General features: G+C 37.3%; 1 protein-coding gene across 7 annotated transcripts in view; it reads left to right on the top strand.

The window, feature by feature from the left end:
* Positions 1-1,103: 1,103 nt before the first annotated feature.
* Positions 1,104-21,343, top strand: part of LOC139980325 (bifunctional epoxide hydrolase 2-like) — a 38,212-nt gene continuing 17,972 nt past the window's right edge. Inside the window, exons 1-10 of one of the 7 annotated variants that reach the window (XM_071991923.1) lie at positions 1,104-2,117; positions 9,102-9,257; positions 10,327-10,411; positions 14,551-14,707; positions 16,593-16,783; positions 17,717-17,839; positions 18,967-19,035; positions 19,692-19,787; positions 20,621-20,699; positions 21,185-21,219. In XM_071991923.1, the coding sequence (XP_071848024.1) occupies positions 9,157-9,257; positions 10,327-10,411; positions 14,551-14,707; positions 16,593-16,783; positions 17,717-17,839; positions 18,967-19,035; positions 19,692-19,787; positions 20,621-20,699; positions 21,185-21,219 (936 nt within the window). In that variant the 5' untranslated portion in view covers positions 1,104-2,117; positions 9,102-9,156. Of the gene's footprint in view, positions 2,118-3,261; positions 3,527-8,980; positions 9,258-10,326; positions 10,412-14,550; positions 14,708-16,592; positions 16,784-17,716; positions 17,840-18,966; positions 19,036-19,691; positions 19,788-20,620; positions 20,700-21,184; positions 21,220-21,343 lie in introns of those variants that run through there. The other 6 variants (XM_071991920.1, XM_071991919.1, XM_071991922.1 and 3 more) reach the window with 6 other exon arrangements.

A 21,343-nucleotide genomic window follows, 5' to 3' on the forward strand; every position in this document is an offset into this window, starting at 1 on the left:
ACCGTCCATTTAGAAATGGCCGTTGACTTAGAAACCGCCGCGACTGAGAAATGGTCGTGATTAAGAAATCGTCCATTCAGAGATCGCCCACTCAGAGATCGTCGTCTCAGAGATCGTTCATTTGAGTGACAGCCAAACTTGCATATTTATATCTTGGGCGGGCCGTGAACTTTTCAATCACAGAGTCGAGGTGCGTCGGCCGTTCGCACTCGTACTCGTTCATTGAATTTTCAATCACAAATTAAAATGGATGAAACGATGATATACAACTCGAGGAACTTGTGAATATCGGTTTCAACAACAGAAGAACGGCAGATTTGCTTGATTGCAGTGAATCAACTGTTATAAAAGGAGGCGTGCTTCTTTAGGCCTCTGGAAAAAAGATGGATCTTTCGCAATACAAACCTAACGTTAGTATGATGGGTGTATGAGTACGGTGCTGGTATTCCTCAGCTTGCGGCCAATCCCTAATACTAGACTTGATACTCACACTTATTTGTTTTGATCAATTTCATACAGTGTCGGTTCGTACTCAATCTTCGGGAGTTTGTGCATGTTGAGACGACGTACAATTAAGCCCATTAGTATTTTTAATTAATAATTCGTGATTACCAGTTGTAATTTTCACAAAAAATTATTGATTTGTTAGTACGAATTCTAATTTTGCTATAAAGAAATACTTGTATGTTTTAATGAAATATTACTTGTTAAAAATGAGTTATTACTTCATAATGATGAATTATGAATTTGTAACAATTAATGTCGTATTAATAAGTACCACACATGAAGAATTTTTAACATGCAATTATATACAATTTTTTATTTCATACGAATTGTAATTTCTTTAAATAGATTATTTATTTGTTAATACAATTTATTTGTTTTAATGATATACCATATTGTCATGAAACGTTACTTGGTAACACTGAATTTACTAATTCATAATAAGGGATCATTAAGTATTTACAATGTTTTGTAAATTTGTAGCAGCTAGTGGAATTACTATTGTGTAATGCCTATAGTATTTTATAGTTACAATTTATTAATTCATTATTATAAATTAAAAATGAAATGTTAACATTTGTAGTTACCAGGGTTAACAGTTATGATCATGGTCATCATGATACATATCACATTTTACCGTTGCCAAGAATATGTTAATTTTGATGCTCAGTTACTGAAGGCATACATGTTAAGTCATCACTTTCTTTTATTTTGACAAATGCTGAGCACATGGAAGGTCAAATCTCGGTCAAATTGATTAGACCAATGAAAAAAAAAAACTGGGCCTAGCGACAGATGTTACTACTTTCCAAATTAGTTATTCCTGTTTGTCTATGAGTTGCCTGTTCCCTTTCGAAGTTACGGGAAACTTCTTCGGCATTTTCGACCCCCAACATGTGGATTATTTCTTCCATCTTATTTCTTTTGGATTCTGGAAACTTTCATTGCATGTGGTCTTCGGTGCACCGAGACGAAATTACTCTTCTGAAAAGGGGAGGGGCGCCGCAGGGCCGACTTGAATGAGGCGGGAACAACAACGTTCTACTGTAACAGCTCGGTGTACGTTACTGGGCGGGAGCACAGCCGGTAAATAGTCCACGCCCACTTATTGCATACGTATATAGCCATTTTAAAGGCGAGGACGAATTCTAAGTAGGCGCGGCTCAGCATCGACCGGCGATTTGTAAGTGGACGATTTCTGAGTCAACGGCCATTTCTGAATGAACGGTTTCTGTACTTCAACGGCGATTTCAAAATGGGCAGCTGTTGCATTTGAGCAACGATCTCTGAGTGGACGGTCTCTGAGTGAACGACCATCTCTGAGTGGACGGCGCCTCACGTTAAACGGCAATTTCTAAGTGGGCGGCTGCTTGCATTTGAGCGGCGATCTCTAAGTGAACGGTTTCTGTGTGAACGACCATTTCTAAGTGGACGGCGCCTCACGTTGACCCTTTCCGCGTTCCATATATAAGTCTGTAGAGAGAGAGAGAACCGTGTTCCTTGCGAACAGTCACATCGAGGAAGTTAACCAGTTGGTGATAGTAAAGAGGTGAATTTAATGGTGCTGTGGAAGGAATTGATGTGATTAATAAGGTGAGCAGGCTATCTTTCAGGTGAGCAGGCTATAATTTGACTAAAAACATAAACCGAGCAGGTTATAATTTATATTGTTTTATAGTTTAACCATACTTAGATGGTTATCAATGGCAACTGTAAACACAAAGGCCTATACGTCACAGTTGGGCAAAGTGCGGCTCTCCCGAAAAGGCCCGAAAGGCCCATGAAAATTTTTCAAGACCCTATTAATGCGAGGCGCGAAACAATTTTCGAAGCAATCTATTTATCTAACGATCGAAGCTGTTCCAGTGACTTCCTGATTGACCCAAATGAAAAATACTTGGAGAGTTTGTATGTATCGGTACATGTGGTACAATCTTTCAAGAACAGATGGAAAATGCGCATGTAGAAAATTCCAATCGTTTAGTTTCCATATGATGGGAGATTTTTTGTTTTTATGGAAGTTTATAGTTACAGTGTTTTCCGAAATTTTGGCACTAATTTCTAATGAAAATTCTTAATCTGTTTGATGTATAATATGGTAAATAGTTAACTGCAAAGCAAAGCTGGTGTAGAAAGTCGACCAAGTCTGAATCCGAGACAAGACCGTTAAAAGGGTATATTGAGTCCAAGTTCAAGTCAGATTCCTGACTATCTGTTTTTCTCCCTTCTATGTTTTCATGTAACTACCAAGGTTCTCCTTTAACTTGGTAGGGAGGGTGTGGGAAGGGGCATGTTCTATGTAGTAGCTAACGTAGAATATACAGTATGGTAGACCATGCGTAGCGAAATTTAAATAGGTATATGTCAATTTGAGTTGCTAGAAACTGGTATAAGTCCACGGAAATTGACTTCTACCGATTTAATTCGACATATCATCGATTTAAACTGGAAGATGTCGATTTAAATTGACATATACCGATTTATTTTACTTATCATCGATTTAAATTGGTATATGTCGATTTATATCGATGATATGTCGAATTAAACTGGTATATGTCGATTTAAATCGATGATATGTAGAATTAAACTGGTATATGTCGATTTAAATCGGTAGAAGTCAATTTAAGCTGCTGGTAACTGGTATAAGTCAAAGGAAACTGGTATATGTCGATTTAAATCGGTATAAGTCGATCTCCCATGATTTGAGACTGATGGCCCGCCATACTGTTATACCCCACATGCTTGTTTACTGTTACGTAATGTATCAGCTGATTTAGCTTGACGGCTACCACCACAGACCTGGATCACACAGTAGTGAGCTGGATTATGGGCAACTATTAGTGGCTATAGCATACGCACCAGGGGCTTCAACTACTATAGGCATAAGCGTTGGCCTAATGTCAAACTCAAGTACATAATTGTACTTTGCACATTGTAGTATTCTACCATCACACGCAAAACCTAGTCGTTTACCTAGTACCTACTGTACCTTGCAGTATGCTGAAAATATACTAATGAACACGTGAGTTGTTTCGTTCGTCGACAGCGTAATTTAATGCAGTTTGATACATACAACAAACCTGCCAATAGGCTTATGCTTAGCGAATATGTTGCAAACTAAGTTACAGCCTTCCTTAGCAATAGGCATTATTATTCTAGCGTTGGCCGACGTAACCTGTTGACAACAGTGGTGGTAATAGCTTAGCCTAGCGTGTAAGAAGTAGGTCCTACCATGGAGGTAAAACATGGTCCTACAGCCTACAGGTGTATTCTGTATCATAGCAATGGGTTAACGGTACTATTTTAAGCTTCCTCTATGGACGCAATCCCTGATACAGGCAGTATAGTGTTGGTAATTCATGATCATTCAACTGAGTTCTGATGATTGTACGTAAAGGTAAATAATATCAATTCCAAGAAGGTCTCTGTTTTCACATGCCAAAATTCAAATGTTAACAGAGAAATTTGGAAAGTATAGATTATTGATGAATATACACTCACAAATGTATACATAAATGATTTATGGTGCTACAATAATGTTTTACTTGATTTGTCTGTAAATTACTCAAAACTAGCATCGATCAGTTGAGCAGAGATTATCCGGCTGCCACTCCACAGGGCTAAACAACTGGATATTAACATAAATTCTATTAATTACCTCTCCTGGTTCCATCACCTCAGTTGCCTTTCACAAATTAACAAATGGAATTTTTTAGAATGGAAACTGGACTGCAACCTTTCTACTGCAATCTTATTTAGGAACTGCTTGTATTTAAAGGCATTGAAGACTCGCCCCAAACCGCGTGCCGCCATCTGAAAAAGCTAACTTTCCGTTGCTTGCAAGTGACGTTTTGTTTGTGTCGCTACAAAATGCAGACATTACAGTAATGAAACGTGATACCTTGTTATCTTTAGCTGGACCTGAGATGTCCATCGCTGTATTGTTTGTACACTGTGCTGTGGATATTGACCGCAGCTGTATGTACTGACTATACACTAGTGTCTAATTACCGACGGTAGCACGCTGTGTGTGTGTATTTTCTGGGATCGATGGTGGTGTCTAACACTTCTGTTACACCTCATTCGAAACTACAGTAGGTCAGATTACCGGCAATAGATGTTTCTTTTTGTGCGAGTCTTCACACCCTTTAACAGAGTGCTAGAAAATATCTGTACCATGTGGTCAAAACTTCATCATGATAACAATTTGTATCGCAGTAGTGGAAATTATAAACTTTGTTGAAATTGGAGTAATCATCCTATTCTTGAAACAACAAAGTTAGTGATGAATTCTAAATGGAAAGCATGTTGTCGACTATAAAGCAAACGTTAAAATTGAATCACATTTCAAGCATATAAAACAATACTGTTATTGTAATAGAAAAGCGAAGCTTCTGGAGAACATTGCATAGACCACCTTTTATCCACTATAGTACCTGCAGTAAGGAAGGGTTTATCTGGAAAAAAAAAGTTTACATTCAAACAAGAACTGTCATACAGTATTGAAAATATTTCTCTCCCATCTTGTATGGTCATGACCATCTTCTTTCCAGGATACCCAGTAGTTCATGATATTTGTAAAGCGCTATATAAATGTTTATTATAAAATTATTATTAGGTTGATACTGACCCCCCCCCCTCCCCTCCTCCATGTTGGCATAACTTGGTCATTACCTGCACTATACATTTTATCAGGAAGGTGTTGTACTTGGAGGAACTCTGAATATTTTGGTGGTTTTATGTTTCAATACATATGCCCAAATGTCCATCATCTTTTCCAGAAAAAAGGATGTACAAGATAAAACCCAATGCCAAAATATGTGAAGGTAGCTGGAAGTCTCATTATTCATTACTTAGTGCAACGAGATGCTTTACTTATAAAGTTCAAGCTATGAAACTATTCATTGATCTGGGTTGCCTTTATCTTAGAGCCATAAATGAACTTCATGCCGTGGTTGTAAACAGTCACACCTTCCATAGGTTCATGCTTTCTGTATGAGGAGGCTACAGCTCCAAAATTGAATTATTCAGGGCCTTTTTCAAACTTGAAGCTATTTCCCAGGACAACACATAAAGTCTGTGGACATTTCTGGGGACACCTTTAATCCGGGGATGGTACATAAAATCAGGGTGACTGTCCCGGGAAGTCAGGGACATCTGGTAATCTCACCACAGTGTGACCTTCTTCGGCCACCGTAATATCCCTTTAAGAATAACAGTGGACAGAACTTAAGTACTGGTCAATTCCATGATAAGGTCAACATCATACCAAAAAATTTAAAATCATTGTACATTAAAATTGTATAAGTTTCCAATAAATAGAATACTTGTAGTTACTAAAAATAATTTTTTCACCCCTGAAACATCATTTGTTTGATTATGGGGTCGGTAATAACAAATGGTTCCCGTAGTAACTAAATTATGAAAAATTCAGTGAAATTTCATTTTGTGCAGATTTGTACATATTAATCATAGGTATCATCAGTGTTTTGGACTAATTATATTTGCTATAGCATAGTGCTCACTTAATAGCTTCAATTTTTTTTCTACATCAAGGCATTAGACAATAGTGGTGAATTGAAAACACCCTCACTGTCACGCGATTTACTGTCACGCGAGTCACAAAATTTACTGTTTTTGTTTTTTTTCTCCTTGCCTGCACAATAGTTTTACTCCAAATAATGAATATCAAGTCTTCACATAGATACCAAAAGGATTACTGAATTTTCCTTTCCAGAAGATATTCAAATTTTGCGGAAAATCACCCTTTACCAATGTCACGCGAGTCACGTCACGCGAGTCACGTCAATTCAAGATAGTGTTTCTACCTATTACAGTAACTGTGTGTTGGACTAATTATATTTGCTATAGCATAGTGCTCACTTTATAGCTTCAATTTTATTTTGACATCAAGGCATTAGACAACAGTGGTAAATTGAAAACAGTAAACACCCTCGATTTACTGCCACGTGAGTCACAAAATTTACTGTTTTTGGTTTTTCTCCTTGCCTGCACAATAGTTTTACTTCAAATAATGAATATCACGTCTTCACATAGATACCAAAAGGATTATTGAATTTTCCTTTTCAGAAGATATTCAAATTTTGCAGAAAATCACCCTTTACGAATGTCACGCGAGTCACGTCACGCGAGTCACGTCAAATGAAGATAGTGTTTCTACCTATTTACTGTGTGAAAATTACAGGGATGTTATAGTTTGATGAATGAATCACTGATTAAAGATATCATATATGCATTCCCCATTAATTAGGCAACTTGAATAATATGGGCACACATAATGCAACTAATTATGATAATTTCATTTGAAATATCAGGATTTAAAATCATTAATATTTATTTGCAATATAATGCCTATTTTATCACCACTTTTGGAAAGTTAGCACTTGTCATTGATTTTTTAGTAATATACAAAAACATCATCTATATTTGTATCTGCCAATGCCATGTGCTATGACTTGACAACCTTAAGGTTTTAACTGCTCAATCATTCCCAAAATCCTATGAGCGAATGTATCTTCTCAAATACTACACTTATGGTTTATTCAAATATGACAAATGAGAATGGTAATTTGAATCACATTTTGATAGATCTCTTTCTTCTATAACTCTCAAATGAGTGACTTCAACAGACTAAATGTTGTTACAAATATTAATTGACAAGATATATTGCCTGAACAACTGTACTACCCATACAGTATATTACCTACTGTCTGCAGTCATGAAGGTAACTCGGGGACATAATATCATCTGGACATTCCCAAGGGAAGTACCTTTTGGACACTTTCTAGACCAATGAATGTTATATTTCACTATGCAAGATCTATACCTTTGATTCACTACTGCATTTGGTCTAGAACTATCCGAAAAGTGAACTTGTCACGTTTTCTTGTCACGCGAGTCACAATACATCTTCATCGTTATTTTCATGCGCTACAACATTTTTTCAAAGTTGCATAGCAATTGAGGTAGAGGTGTTTTTCAACTTCGGTATGATTACAAAAAGTGATTGGAAATATTTTAATAAGACATAAGAAATCGAACATTTGTGTGTGCATTCTGATTTTTGCTAATAGTAACTGTCACGCGAGTCACGTTTAGTTTTTTGCCAATTTCACCCCCAATACTTGAGGTATAAATATTTTTTGTCTACTGTTGTAAGCATTAAGGCGTACCTTACTGACTACATGAATGCTTTTCTCCAAGGTAATTTCTTTATTTGTTTAATGATATCAAATAGAGAGGAATTTTAGTAAAAATGTCACGCGAGTCACCGTGGAATTGACCACTAATATGCTATAGTTCACATTGAAAAAGAAAAAAAAGGAGGTGCTCTAGTAATATCAATATTTATTCTGATTTTCAATACATTCAGCTTTAAAATATGCTCAATCTCTGAAATGCTCTTTTAAGGCTGATGTTGATGAGGTCAGTTCCTCAGTACAGGCCTATAATCTTAAAGCAGCATTTTGCGTCCTTTTCTATGGTTTTTCACAACCTCACTGATTCCACGATGCCATAACGACATACATAACTAGCTTATCTATTCAAATCTTTCTTCAAATGGTGGCATAAAAGTCGAAAAATTTACAACTATCAACTTTGTTTTTCTCGAAGATATTTTCTGTTGGGATCCAAATAAACCTCGCCCATAATATGAATATTTAAAAGCTACGAACGTCAATGGCCAATACGTAATACAACACCATGCTTGATTTGTGTAGATTGTCTATGGCAGTTGTACCAGGGAGCTGAACATTAAGAGCCCAGATCGCTGGTTGTACCAAGTTACCAACTCGACGTTTTGAATCTATTTTTAGCAACGGCTCATAACTAAACCTGCATCTCTGGTTGGTTGAATTCAAACTAGTGGGTTGGGGGAACTGTATGCGATTAATATTAAATGTGTTATTTGTTGGAGGACACTTTTCTCATTATCTGCAAATGTCCTTAATTACTCACCAATTAACGCTTTTGGCAGGGAAAAAACTTGGCTAATATCCTAGTTTGCTGTTTTGTGATTGATATGTAAAAAACTTGATGGACTTTAATGTAAATTCATCAGTTTTATAAGTTCTAATAACTCATCCAAACCATCCTAGCATCCTTGAATGACATGAACAAGATTTGGTCTTGAAAAATTTGTAATGCATTGTTAAGAAGTTATGTGGGGGATATAAAATTTAATGTTTTCCTTTTAAGGTTTGCATTGCAACTGAGCAGGTGACCTGATCCAAGTGGACTGTGTGTTAGGCTAAGTATTCCAGCTGCTGTAATAAATGAGTCTCAGATGCTTAAATGGTCATTTCACAAACAATAAGTGTAGTAGAGAAATACAATTGACAGACAACAATGTTTCATAGCATATTATCAAAATTAATTTTGGTGCTTAAAGTCATCAACAGCGTTGAAAAGGATTAAGTGTTACGGACAGTAACCTGTTTTCTTTTATTTGAAGTGCAGGCTTGTTGCAGGATTTGAAAGCTGACTACCAGTATAATGTCCATTTCTCGATGTCACGTCTTCATCCAAAGAATTTTGTCGTCTCAGCGTAATCTTTGTGTAATTTGTCACCTCAGGAAGCCATTCAGTTTGAGTCATTTGCAGATATCGCAAGCAACAACTACAAGTACAATGGTGGCAAAGAAAGCAGTGATCTTTGATCTTGGTGGTGTTATAGTAGAACAGCCGCAGAAAGCTCTGGAAAAATTTGGTGAAAAGCTCAAATTACCAAAGTGAGTAATCTTTATTTACCTACTGTACACAACAATAAATTGCTTCCAGAATGAGTGTTTCATGAGCACGATATATGTGCGAGTGTTGGTGGGACAGTACACAGTAAATTGTAAAGTACACAAGTGATTGTCATGTTCAAAGAAAGCAACTCTGCATTTAGCCAGGTGCAGCATTTCAGAGGTAAAGGGTTCAGTTCATGACTTCTTCCTCCATAGCTAAAACTTGTTATCATTGCCATGCACATAACTTTAGTCTATATGGTGGATTATCTGAGAACGTTTTCATCAAGTTCTGAACAATGGGCACAGAATTGTCATTAGGAATGTAATTTTTAATTCTTGTCGAGTATTGTTTTAAAATCGATCCATATAATTTGATGATTCTATGAAAATGTTACATAGCACTACAGCTTAAGCATCTAACATTTAACACATTTCAGCGAACATTTTATCCAGTATAACATCGCAGAATGCCATGCAAACTTTGCAAAGTGGTCAAACTGCTATGTAAGTCCAAAGATAGCATTTTTGTACACAAGAAGCATATTTTTTTTAAATAGACAAATATAGAGAGACTACAAAAGTGTTCACAAAATTTGAACAATAAATTGATCCCTGCATTTGTCTTGTGATTGCATTTGATATAGTCAATTTTGTCCGCTTCATAGCAAGGTGTCTGAAAATGCAGACAAATTTCACGATGAATGATATGCTAGGACATGTTTTGCATTCAACGTTGGTTGTACATGTGTATCAAATCATGTTCAGATTACTGTATGTACTTGAATCTAACTTTCATAACTTTTTCCATACTTTAACTTTCTTATACCTTTATCCGCCTTTTTACCATGTCTATTTGTATCTCCTGATCTTTTAGGTGTTTTTTTTTAGTGTTTTTATTCGTTGTTTGATATTTTGCAGTTTGTAGTTTTGCATTTTTCTGTTTCACCTTTTATTGTAAAGCGCTTAGTGGCCTTTGTGATGTTAGGCGCTATACTGTATAAATGCTTTATATTATTATCTAGTGCATATGACAGATTTTAAGATGACGCTTTTCCAAACTTTGCAGATTTTTCTTTGAGAGTGTTATGATTAAAGGGAGACCTAACAATGCATTCTGCCAAATGGAGAGAGGAGAGATCAGTGTGACCCAGGTATGTAGCACTGATTCAGGGTAATGATTCAGCCTGGACAGATTGATATTGGGTTACAACAAACCATGTAATGTTTGCATGTCTCCACGGTATTGATACAGTTACCTACAGGTTGTACCAGTATGTGCCGTGACCACAGCTAATTAGGCTTTCAAGGGTTAGCTTTCACCAATGTTACAATTATAACCATCTTCCATCCATCTGATAATGTGCAAGGGCGGCGGAGCCGGGGGGCACAGGGGGCACGTGCCCCCCCACTTTTCCTCAGGTTAAAAATGTGCCCTTTTTCTACATAAAAATTGAGGTGTCTCAAGTTAGCAAGAGGCCAGGGAACCAGAATGAACACTCGGGAAAGGCCGTTTCCAGCCATCTGAGGGGTCTGTAAAACCAAAAATTTTCTTGTACGTTCCGCGCCAACCGATGGTGGCGCTCCGCTCAGATAGTCGTGCCTACAACTTTGCAAATCCTGGCTATGCCCCTGACTTTTAATGAATTTCCGTGGGTCAAACTCAATGCTGTTTCGAATGGAAAAAATTGTTAAGATATTGACAAGAAATAAACTTCAATTCGGAAGATTCCTACATTAGCAACTAGCATGATTTCACCTCATTTTGTCTCAAAAGAAAACTTTTTCCTTGTTTCCCAATTTGCACATTGGATATTGCAGTGCTAGTATTTTCCTTCAAGTGGGGGGGGGGGGGGGGCGTTGATGGAGTGATGTGTATACGCAAATAAGATAATACAATATGAGTTATAAAGGCTACTAAATATAAGGCTGCATCAGTCCAAGTGAATTTCTGCAAAGTGCCCTTTGATGTCGGTGCCCCCCCCCCAGATTAAAAGTGCTTCCGCCGCCCTTGACTATAACGTAGGCACCCTCAGCGCGAGTCGTTGTTTGGGTGTTTCAAGATGGCGTGAATGACCTTCAAATAGCTGCAAAGAGTAGTTGTTGTAAACAGATGCGATATGGCTTCTATGCATTAATTTCTGAAGTAGAGTCACTGAGCGTTAACTGCTGAGAGTTCGAGCAACCACAATAACATTAACAAAGGAGTTAACGGGATGTGTTAAATATTAAGTTAAACATTTATGGTCTATGACACAGGTGCGGAAGATATGTATATGTATGTGGAAGCAGTTTTAATCATTTATAAACTATCGGGCAGCGGGGCAGGTGAACAGAACAACAAGACCCTGGAATATCAAGACCCTGCAGGGAAGACAGTGAATGTCAGTAGATGATAACTTGGCATTTGGTATATGCAAATACATAATGCCTTATCTAATCCATAACCGCTATGTGTAGAGAACTCTTTGTCAAGGAAAATAACGCAGAAAAGGGTGTATGAAGGAACAAGAAGCGAAACCAAAAAGAAAGGAGCAGCCGTTATGATGGGGTTACGATTTGGTTTCACGATTTGATGATAATAATCTATCTCCATTATTGTAAGTGATCGCCGATAAACCTGCATTATATCAATATACATATGAATAAAAAGCCTTAGCAGACGTTTCTGTGTGCTCTAGTATTTTTTTTTAAAATTTATTTATTCATTTATTAGGATAGTTTTGAATTAGGTTTGGTTGTAGGCCTATCTACTATATTCAATGTTAATCAATACTGAAATCCCATACCAATATAACTCACTAATTATCATTTAGCTTCTCTTTTGTAAAACGAGTTACCTTTGGTTACAGAGTGATAGGAGGGCGTGCCTTATCTTATCCAGAGTGTATAACAGTTGATTATAATTATCAACTGTTAATCTGTCATATACCAATGTATTTTGGCAACAACACGGTGAGTTATAGGCTACTGTCATATAGCATGGAGTGAGCTCCATGCATATCATAGTAAGGGGTTTTATGCTTCAGCCCCCATAGGGTTGCGACACACGGTACCCGCGGCCTCATCTTGATTTCCAAGGGTTATACACGTCAAAATTTACAGAGAGATTTTGTTTGTTTGTATATATATGCTATTAAGGTATCGTATAAAGTATTAACCACCACTGTACGTGTATCTCTTATCTGGTATAGGCCTCAAAAATTATATGCTATAGATAGCGCTATTCGGAAGCCATGCTATTATATATACAAGGAAATACGACTTTGGTGTAACATATATGTGCAAACTAATACAATGTGGAATAGCTTAGTATGTTTTTTCCAACAAATGTCGGATTATCTTTCATGCATATTTTGAGAATCAGCCATCCTATAGTTATATTTCATTCCTAGCGGAAGTAATCAATGTGATTGTGAGATGGCGTACGTGGGTGTGCGCTCGCGTGTGTGTGTTTGATACTCGTAAAATGCTGTAACTTCAGAAGGATAACTAGGATACATTTCATGTTTGGTATATACGTTCTCCTTAGGAAGAACTGGTTTGAATTGTTGTTGGTATGGGACAAAGGTCATTTCAGGTCAGCACGGGTCAAAGTCTGAAAACATTGTTCACACAATATCTCAAGCAAGGGCGGCGGAACCGGGGGGGGGCACAGGGGGCACGTGCCCCCCACTTTTCCTCAGGTTAAAAATGTGCCCTTTTTCTACATAAGAATTGAGGTGTCTCAAGTTAGCAAGAGGCCAGGGAACCAGAATGAACACTCGGGAAGGGCCGTTCCCGGCCATCTGAGGGGTTTGTAAAACCAAAAATTTTCTTGTACTCTCCGCGCCAACCGATGGTGGCGCTCCGCTCAGATAGTCTTGCATACAACTTTGCAAATCCTGGCTACGCCCCTGACTTTTTAATGAGTTTCTGGCGGTCAAACTCAAAGCTATTTCGAATGGAAAAAAATTTGCTAAGATATTAACAAGAAATAAACTCTTAATTAGGAAGATTCCTACATTAGCAACTTGCATGATTTCACCTCATTTTGTCTCAAAAGAAAACTTTTTCCTTGTTTCCTAATTTGCACATTGGATATTGCAGTGCTAGTACGCATATTTTCCTTCAGGGGGGGGGGGTGGGCGTTGATGGAGTGATGTGTATACGCAATTAAGAGAATACAATAAGAGTTTAAGGCTGCATCAGTCCACTCGAATATCTGCAAAGTGCCCTTTGATGTCGGTGCCCCCCCAGATTAAAAGTGCTTCCGCCGCCCTTGATAATGTGTCTTACATATTGGCTGTGCTTGCTGCTAGTGATACTCACTCTATGATTTATAGAAGATCGATCAACTAGCCTATTCAGATTTTGTACTTTTGTCAGAACAAACTGGAGAAACAAAAGATGTGTTTTCATTTCCAATCTTACAGCTAATCCTACCAATTTTCTTCTAAGTCAGGGATTTAACCATTCCTACATTCAATTATCAGAAGAGCATTATTGTACAGGTATCTGGTTTCTTAAGTGGTTGAGTAATTTTGTGAACTTTGTAATTCATACATGTTTCATAGACATGGTAGGTTGTGTAGTTAACATGGCTCTAGTGCATGCTTTCTATAGCACACAACAAATACATGTTTAATAGATGTTCTTGATGTGATATCTACATGTGCATTGTTTAATGCAATAAAGTTTCTGAAGTAGTTCAGTTTCTGAAGGTCTATATGCACTGATAACTTAGCCCAGCCTGGGTAAGTTTACTCAAGTAACCAATCTCAAATGGCTTTTGGACCCTTCATGTCTGTGGTTACATCACCCTAAACTATGCCAGCAGTGTGTTTAGGTCACCATGGGTTGAGTATTTTATTACTTGTATGGCTGTTGTAATTGGCAATCAAAAAGATAAGAAGGCAGGGTACATTTGCCAGAAAGAACAGTTTCCAGAAACAAATATTAGCTGGATATAGACTTTCTTACTAGAAGTTTCCCTATGCAATGAGTGGAATGTGGTTGTGCATGTTAGAAAAACATCTTATGAAAAGAGTTAATGATAGAAGCATCCCCAAAATGTTATCTTCTGACTGTAGACAAAATAAGCAGATTATTTTCATACATGAAGGTATGGGAGAAAGCACAATTAATGCACCAATGTGCTAGGCAATGGTATCACCACCAAAACCACCTCTAACCACTATTCATAATTACATTACTTACCTGACAAACTGCAGTTGATCTATTGTCCTTATCCATCACAATCATTAAGAATATCCTTATAAGTTTTACTAATATTATATATCTCATGTTTCAGTTCTGTGATGCTTTTGAGAAAGAATGTCATACATATGCCGACGAAAACAATGTCACCCTGAGTTCATCATTTACTGGACATGATCTGTTCTTGGCTTTTAGCCAAACCCTACCCGTACCAGAAATGATAAACGCTATAGGTGTTCTGAAAAACAAAGGTTAGTGAGTGAATTATTTAGGGTTTATTCAACAGTCTACAGTGCGTTTATCGCAGGATGATGCGCAATTGGGAGGTATCACTCAAGCAATGCGCGAGGCCGTAGGCTGGTCGAGTGCATCCAGGGATAGGGCTAAACCCCTGTGGGTAACTTATCCAGGGATAGGGCTATACCCCCGTGAGTGCATTATCCAGGGATAGGGCTATATCCCTGTGAGTGACTTATCCAGGGAAAGGGCTTTACTCTGTGAGAGCATTATCCAGGGATAGGGCTATACCACTGTGAGTGCATTATTCAGGGATAAAGCTAAACCCTGTGAGTGCGTTATCCAGGGATAGGGCTATACCCCCATGAGTGCATTATCCAGGGATAGGGCTATATCCCTGTGAGTGACTTATCCAGGGAAAGGGCTTTACTCTGTGAGAGCATTATCCAGGGATAGGGCTATACCACTGTGAGTGCATTATCCAGGGATAGGGCTATATCCCTGTGAGTGACTTATCCAGGGAAAGGGCTTTACTCTGTGAGAGCATTATCCAGGGATAGGGCTATACCACTGTGAGTGCATTATTCAGGGATAAAGCTAAACCCTGTGAGTGCGTTATCCAGGGATAGGGCTATACCCCCATGAGTGCATTATCCAGGGATAGGGCTATATCCCTGTGAGTGACTTATCCAGGGAAAGGGCTTTACTCTGTGAGAGCATTATCCAGGGATAGGGCTATACCACTGTGAGTGCATTATCCAGGGATAGGGCTATATCCCTGTGAGTGCATTATCCAGGGATAGGGCTTTACTCTGTGAGAGCATTATCCAGGGATAGGGCTATATCCCTGTGAGTGCATTATCCAGGGATAGGGCTATACCACTGTGAGTGCATTATCCAGGGATAGGGCTATATCCCTGTGAGTGACTTATCCAGGGATAGGGCTATACCACTGTGAGTACATTGAATGAATTGACCGTAATTGTGTTTTACAGATACGTACTTAGTCTTTGGTTTGTTCGATTCCTTGGATCGCTGATCTCAGGACATTTGTTTATTTGAAGCCTCCAATAACTTCTGTCACTATAAGTAACGTTTGGCCTATTTTCGTATATGGTAAGTATACTTCAGGATGAAAGCTAGCTTTCTCAGACACTTTGGTAATCGTTTTGCCATGGTTCCTATGCTGGAAGCATCAGGACGCTATGTAATTAAGATGGCGTATGCATATTAATGAGTGGGCAGGACTGAAAAGTGAATAGTTTATTATTCCTTGTAATGTATATGTGGGATAGGTATGTTGGTAGACCAGTCACCATATCAACATTTTCTATGTGATTTTGGGTTGGTTGAATATATTTTCTCAACAGGGATAGGGCCAAATTGGAATTTGACTAAAATCAGCTCATAAACACAAAATGTGAAGTAATGTAAATTGGTTTTAAACTTTTAGCTAATATTTGGCATAATGATACCCCCTGATCCAGTAATGGTTCCTGTGGATTTTAGTGCAGATTAATGAATGGGTCAGACTTCAAGAGCAGAACTTAAAAATGCAGTTTTTCCATGTCAAAAATTTCAGTGTCATATTTATTTGGCGGAAAACATATGAGGTTCAGCTTGCTCACATGAAATCTCTACAACCACAGGCTTAATGTGAAAAGAAATTTGCTACTTATGAATAAAATCCAACATTTCAAAATGTGGTGTAAATTGGTTGAGACAATTTCAAGATTTAAATCATCCCTTAGATGTTACCTAACTTTCATGTTAAAAATCTAAAACAAAGCATAGGAAATTAGGACCTAGAACACATATATATTTCTGGTTCTGACTTGCTTGTTCAGTTTGCTTAAATATTCATGTCATCCATGTGGTGGTTTGAATCTTATTTTGCAGGTATGAAGCTGTGTCTCCTGACAAATAACTACATTGACGACACCAGCGAAAGAAGCATCATGGCTGCGGGCTTGATGAACCTCCGATTTTTATTTGATCATGTCATGGAATCCTGCCGTTTGGGCCTAAGGAAACCAGATCCAAAACTATTTGAAGAGGCATGTTCAAAGATGAATGTTGCCCCTAATGAGGTAACAAACTGAGCTCTACTGGTTTTGACAAAGGCATCAATTTTTATCCTTTTCTTTCATGACATTGATCTTGGAGGTGACAAATGACAATTTGACAATTTTTGATTTCTTTGAGTTCTAAGATCAGCTACTACTGTAAGAGTTAGAATGTGAAACACTGACAATCCAAGGATGCTTTTTCACATTTAATATTATGAAATGATTTTCTACAGATTACTTGGAGTTACAAAGTCCATAGTGGCATATTGCCTTTTTTTCAAGTAGATTGTGATTATTAATTTGTTCCCACTTTAGTTGTAAATAGAGCATACTTAATGTATTGTACACATTAGGAGTAAAATTTTTTTACCAGTTGTACTTTGTCTACTTTACAAACTTTATCTGAGCCTACTCTTTCAATTGTATGTTTAACTTTCTTACACTGAAGCCTGTAGAATATTCAGCTGGTGTGATCTTGGCTATAAATTCTGTCAGAAAGTTTTTTCATGTGAGGTTATTGTTGTTTGTTTCCTGTAAGTACAGCCACTATTTACAAATTTAGATAAAACTTCTTGTAATCATGTCAATGCAGGTGTGAATGTGTGTGTCTGTAAATTGTTTTAGCGTGTCAAAGAGTTTTGCCTTGATTAAGTACAAATTTCAGGGATTGATGGGCTGTTTGGCTTATTTTTTAGTCTAAATATTATGTTTCTACTTTATCTTAATAACATTCTATATCTTTCCAACTTTTCAAATTACATATATATATACAACTTTTCACTGGGTTATTGGATTTTAGCATTGTTGATGCTACTGTTGTTATGCCGCATTTAATTTACTGTCAATTGATTTAATGTACAGAAGAAGTTAAGTACAGACATAGATAGTTTGCTGAGAATTGTAAGATATGTAACTGTCACTTTTTAATATATTTCATTCTCTATATCAATGCAGACTATCTTCTTGGATGACATTGGACCTAATGTCAAAGCAGCCAGGGACTTGGGTATTAGTACTATCCTTGTGAAAGATCATAACAAAGCCCTCCAGGAACTCAAGCAGCTGAGTGGTATAGATGTAAGTGGATGATACATATATACATATAAGACACTTATATAGCGCTGCTTACATCTAGCTCGTAGCACTTGACAACTTAGCCTTGGTCATTGGTAACTTGTCACACCTACACACCAAAGTGTGGGCAATTCAATCAATCTCTCCTGGGGCACCACAGTGCACCACAACCAAGTGTCCCCCGGGGGACTTCCCATAGGGTGCAGCCACAAATTGGCGCACGCAACTATATTTACAAGTTACCTCGCAAGTCCCCATTTATACATGGGGGTGAAGAGAGGCAACAGAGATAAAGTGCCTTGCCCAAGGACACAACGCAATGATCTGGCCAAGGCTCGAACCTGTAATCCTTAGATCACCAGACCACTGCCTTAACCACTTGACCACAACGCCCCCATGATGCACAGTTTATCTTTTTGGAAGCTGATGGTTGCCTTTTTGAGGAATCACCAAATTTCCTATCACCTATTGTTAATGTTATATTCAATAATTCTAGAGATAAAGTCAAGTTAGAGGTAAACTTTCATATCCATGCATTCATTGTAAGGATGCAAATATAGAACTTCAATGCTATGTTGGGAGATCTGTGTAAGATCAACAGTTGTACTGTACTTCACCAGGTACTACAAGGAGAATTATATCCTTTATGCACTCGGCTAAATGTTTCATGTAGCATTGTAGTATATATTACCTGATATTTCATGCATTCTTCTATAGTGTGCAAACCAGAAGCATTGATTTTTCCACACTTTGCTGAAAAGCATTATTATTAAGTGTGTAACACTTTGAGCCATCCAGATGTGATATGTTTGGTATATATGTTACCTTACATTTCTAAGACTTGTAGCTTTGTAACTAGATGAAAAATAGTGGTATCACAATTTTTGCATAGGTCAAATCTTGGAGAAGTTTCAGGAAAATGAAATGTGGGGTTCAACCACAGATGGTGGTTAGTCAAGCAACCAATTAAAATTGATCTGTGATACATATATACAGGAACAAACAACAGAAGATTGTAATACTCTGTATTTTGTCCCATTATTTTTAGCTTTGGCAACATTATGTTTGATTTGCTTCTAATAATTCTTCTGAAATTAGTTCTGTCCTTACAAATGATGTCTTTTTAATAGGTCTTTCAGAGAGCAATGCCGATAGCCTGCCAGCCCAAGAATATGTGTGAAGGTGATGTAGTCACCAAGGTTAGTGCAACACAGATTGACTCTTCTCTTTATATCAGGGCTCCCACAGCAATGGAAAACCTGGAAAAGTCATGGAAAATGGAATAATTCTATCAAGGTCATGGAATTTGTTACTTTTCTCATGGAAAACTCATTAAATTGTATATTTAAGAATGCATCAGAACCCAGATATATAGTTGTAGGATCAAGTTGATACTTGTAATCTTGTAATCTACTATAGTTCTCGGAATTAAGTCCAACTAGGTAGTTGGTGTTTTTCAAAATGACAGTATTAGACAAAGTCAAAAGAGCTAGGTAGATAAAATACTGTAAACAAAGTACTTAAGTATCAATTAAGAAAAGGCTTGCATATGTCATACATAAAGGTCAGATCTTTAGACACAAAGTAATAGACTTTGTGCCTGTATAACATGGTTAACTATACTCCTTCTGTGATTCTGTCCATTTTCCTTTGAGGTATACTGTTCCAGGGGTGTGCCATCAGGTGTCCTATTGTGAAGTGTAGGGAGCAATGTATTGTCCTATGACCCCATTGAATGCACTCTATCAGATGTCAGACATCAGATGTATTGTGGTTGCTGTAGTAATGTCTGGTTTCAAGTAAATTCATTGTATCAAGTCAGTAAATCTGGGGCATATGTTTTTTCATAATGCAGGATGGAGTTAAAATTCACTTTTTTGAGATGGGACAAGGACCCCCTGTCATTCTTTGTCATGGGTTCCCAGAGGGCTGGTACAGTTGGAGGAGACAGGTAGGTAATTAAAACATATTAAATGGGATATCTGAAGTATGAAGAGTCACCTTAAATAATGCTATGCAGGTGTGGTATAGATCATATTCAGTGATATAACATCACAGCTTTAACGATAAAATGCAGGAAGGACAACTCAAAGTTATTTCGATATATGGGGTATGAAATGTCAGATTTGGTAGTGAGATGAAGGTATAATAAATCAGATTTAATCTCAGCTGTGACATGCCATCTTGTAAAGACATAATATAGGTATGATAGATCATAGAACTGTAATAGATAAAAGAGCATGTAAAAGATATAACAGGTCAGCTTTAATGATGATATGCAGGTGTGATAGAGTATTTTGAAAAATGTAACATGTCAGCTTTAATGATGGTATGCAGGTGTAATAGAGCATGTTAAAGATCTAACATGTTAGCTGTAATGATGATATGCAGGTGTGATAGAGTATGTTACAAGATCAAACATGTCAGCTTTAATGATGGTATGCAGGTGTAATAGAGTATTTTTCAATAGATCTAACATGTCTGTTTTTATGATAGTATGCAGGTGTAATAGAGCATGTTAAAAGATCTAACATGTCAGCTTTAATGTTAGTATGCAGGTGTGACAGATAAGATTCATGGGATGTTCTTTTATCTAAGATCAGATTTATTTCAGACTTAATGGTGAGACATGTAGGATTTTAAAGAAGAAATCAGGTTACATATGGCAGGAAGTAGTTTCATGAGGTAAGGCAGGTATGAATTACACCACAAACCTGCTGCAGACTGTTCTGATAGTGCATGTTAGTGCATATATCTAATAAGTTTTTATGTTTATATGATCAGATGCCTGCCCTTGCCATGAGTGGTTATAGAGCTATAGCTTTGGAGATGAAAGGGTACGGAGAGAGCAGTGCTCCACCTGGTAAGTCAAAGTCTAATGTAGACTTATCACATGATGCTTAGTCCATTATTGTATGTATCTTTTTGAGGGATGGGATTTGTAACAGTTAGAATATATTTTATATTATCTCATCTCCCTACATGTAATATATGGGGAGATGAGATATTGTACTATTTGGATTGCCCTCAATATTGTTGTTTGGTTCTTTGGCAAAATGCAAACCACATGAAGGTTCATGATGTGTGTTCTCTCCATAAAGCCCACAAAAAACAAACCTTTCTACATAACATGAGTTTATAACAAAAGTAAATATTACAGTAGTTCTTATTTAGGGCAAGTTTAATGAAAAGATTCTAAATCAATTGAAAGTTACATCAATTTATAAGAAGTTTGTTGCATAAAGTGTTTGTTATTCTCTATTAATGCCTTACCTGAGATCATCTTGATTAAAGCTAGTGTGTGTGGTAGTCTTCAGTACTTATAAGATCATTGTTTCTTCTGCACAGAGCCAAGCGAGTATGGAATGGACAAAATTACCAGGGTAAGTCCAAAATAAATACAGCATATTGTGTGTTTTTGCTATTGCTATTGGGTTTCAAAGCTGGTTGAGTCATGAGTTAAGACTAGCAGTACTTTTAAATTAATTTTAGATTCCACTGAGCCAT

This window comes from Apostichopus japonicus, chromosome 14, assembly GCF_037975245.1.
Source record: "Apostichopus japonicus isolate 1M-3 chromosome 14, ASM3797524v1, whole genome shotgun sequence".
Lineage (NCBI taxonomy): Eukaryota > Metazoa > Echinodermata > Holothuroidea > Aspidochirotida > Stichopodidae > Apostichopus > Apostichopus japonicus.